The 2,185-nt window shown below is 50.7% G+C and overlaps 1 protein-coding gene across 1 annotated transcript in view; it reads left to right on the top strand.

The window, feature by feature from the left end:
- SIRT7 (sirtuin 7) overlaps positions 1-2,133 on the top strand; it is a gene marked incomplete at both ends in the record, with an annotated part of 2,916 nt that extends 783 nt beyond the window's left edge. Inside the window, 5 exons of the mRNA XM_010083628.1 lie at positions 318-388; positions 481-553; positions 1,002-1,100; positions 1,566-1,802; positions 2,046-2,133. Coding sequence (XP_010081930.1) covers positions 318-388; positions 481-553; positions 1,002-1,100; positions 1,566-1,802; positions 2,046-2,133 — 568 coding nt within the window. The remainder of the gene's footprint in view (positions 1-317; positions 389-480; positions 554-1,001; positions 1,101-1,565; positions 1,803-2,045) is intronic.
- Between the last annotated feature and the right edge of the window lie 52 nt (positions 2,134-2,185).

Here is a 2,185-nt window from a genome sequence, read left to right as displayed (position 1 = left end):
AGGGAAATGGAAAGTACCAGAGGGGAAAGAGAGTTCTGGAGGGATTCCATAATGGTAAAACCGGAGAAAATAAATACCGGAGGTGAAAATATGAGAGCTATAAGGTAGGAGAAGTGATACTAGAGAGAGAGAAAACATGAAAATAAGGTTTTCCTGTGATTAGGGAGCCACTGTGCTAGAAAACTTGTGAGTGAGTGAAGAGGCACCTGTGAATGGGGTGTGTCTGTCTGTCCCGGGTGAGAGCGGGTCGATGTGTTTGTGGACAAGAGGTTTGAACCCTCCCATCAGGTCTCATTTTTTTCTCCCCGGTGACACAGGCAGCGTCAATCCCAGACTATAGAGGCCCTAATGGCATCTGGACGTTGCTGCAGAAGGGCAGGAGCATCAGGTGAGGAGAAGCTGAGCTGTGCAGCAGAAAGCTGGTACTGAAAGAGAGATTAATGTCAATTTCAACTTTTTTTTTCCTTGCTTCTTTGTCAGGGCTACAGATCTGAGCGAGGCAGAGCCCACACTCACCCACATGAGCATTGCCTGCCTGCACAAGCACAACCTGGTAAGATGTTTTTTCCGCACCTCACTTGTGTTCCTCTAAGTACGATAAATAAAACCCAACAGCAGAAAAAAGTTTTCCTGAGATTGCCTGACTACTGCTCTTACTCGGGCGGCTACGCATCCACGTAGGGAAAAGCAGCTGTGCTCACCTACAGCTGAGCTCTGGCAGTTTCTCCCCTGGTGCCTTTTCTGTAGCACCTTGTGTTTGCCCCCTGCTGTGGCTGTTCTGGGGACCTGCCCGCAGGGTCAGCCAGACCCAGGAGAGCTCTGTTGAGCAGGAGGATTCTTTTCATTGAGCTTTCATAAAGGTCTGTTCTCCGCACTTTTCTTCTGTTTGTTGTGCTCCGATGTATGGAGCTGTTTGGTGGGTGTGAGACGCGTGTCACCTGCATTTGAGTTACGCTTCCGGAGTCTGCTGTGTGTGAACTCAGTGCTTTATTCTCTTCCAGGTGCAGCATGTGGTGTCTCAAAACTGTGATGGGCTGCACCTGCGGAGTGGGTTACCCCGAGCAGCAATATCCGAGCTTCATGGAAACATGTACATAGAGGTGAGCAGCCGGAACAGGACAAAGTGACTGTCTAGTGGCCTCACGAGAAGATAACGTGAACTATTTATCTCTCACTAACTCAAGAAGCATTAGTACAAGGGCTCATCTCTCCTTAGTTCATATCCTCAGGCCATTAGGTCTGGGCTGAAACAGTTAGCAAGCACCAAACCCAAGTGTTCTCTACAACCCGGTAGCTTTTCCTCTGCTCTTGCTAGAGGCTTTTGCTTCTGTCTGCTCTTCCTCAGACCTCCTCCACAATCCCTCCTATTGCGTAGCCAGCAGGCTCCCTGTAATTCCACATGCTAGCTGAGGTTTTCCAAGTTAGATCCCTGATGATCCCTTCTTCTGCTTTCAGTTTATTGTCCCCCAAAAGTGCTTTTCTTCTGAGAGAAGTGGCTGGCTCCTGGCGTTTCCTGGGCTCAATCCTGATGATGTAACGGGTTTTGTGCTTTTGTCCTGCACCAGGTCTGCACTTCCTGCACGCCCAACAGAGAGTACGTGCGAGTATTTGATGTGACGGAGCGCACAGCCCTGCACAGGCACCACACTGGCAGGATGTGCCACAAGTGTGGGGCACAGTTGAGAGATACAATCGTCCACTTTGGGGAGAAGGGGACGTTGACACAGCCCCTGAACTGGGAAGCAGCAACAGAGGCTGCGAGCAAAGCAGATGTGATTCTTTGTCTGGGTTCCAGCTTAAAGGTAACTTTAGAGACTCGGTGAAGATTGTTAGCAGCATTCCCTCTGGGTGATACACCTTGGTGCTGAGCAGTCTCCTCCCAAACAGACAACTGTAAACTCTGGTGTCAGGATTCGCCCACCATCTGTGATAGTCTCTCTTCCTCCCTCTTTCCCCTCCTGGTAATACATTCCTTTTCCTCTCGCCGATACGGTTCACAGTTATGCGGGCCTTTGGCTGTGCTGATCATCTGTGTTTTGTGGCAGGTTTTGAAAATTGCAAAAAATCCCTCCCCTTTGGGGTCGGAGCAAACCCCCCCCCCGCCGTCCCAAGCTGTACATCGTGAACCTGCAGGTGAGAGTCCAGCGCGCTGGGGGGTTTGGGCAGGACGGGTGCGGGTCTGCGG

This window comes from Pterocles gutturalis, unplaced genomic scaffold (genome assembly GCF_000699245.1).
Source record: "Pterocles gutturalis isolate BGI_N339 unplaced genomic scaffold, ASM69924v1 scaffold7471, whole genome shotgun sequence".
Taxonomy (NCBI): domain Eukaryota; kingdom Metazoa; phylum Chordata; class Aves; order Pterocliformes; family Pteroclidae; genus Pterocles; species Pterocles gutturalis.
This window is presented reverse-complemented; position numbering and strand designations above follow the sequence as displayed.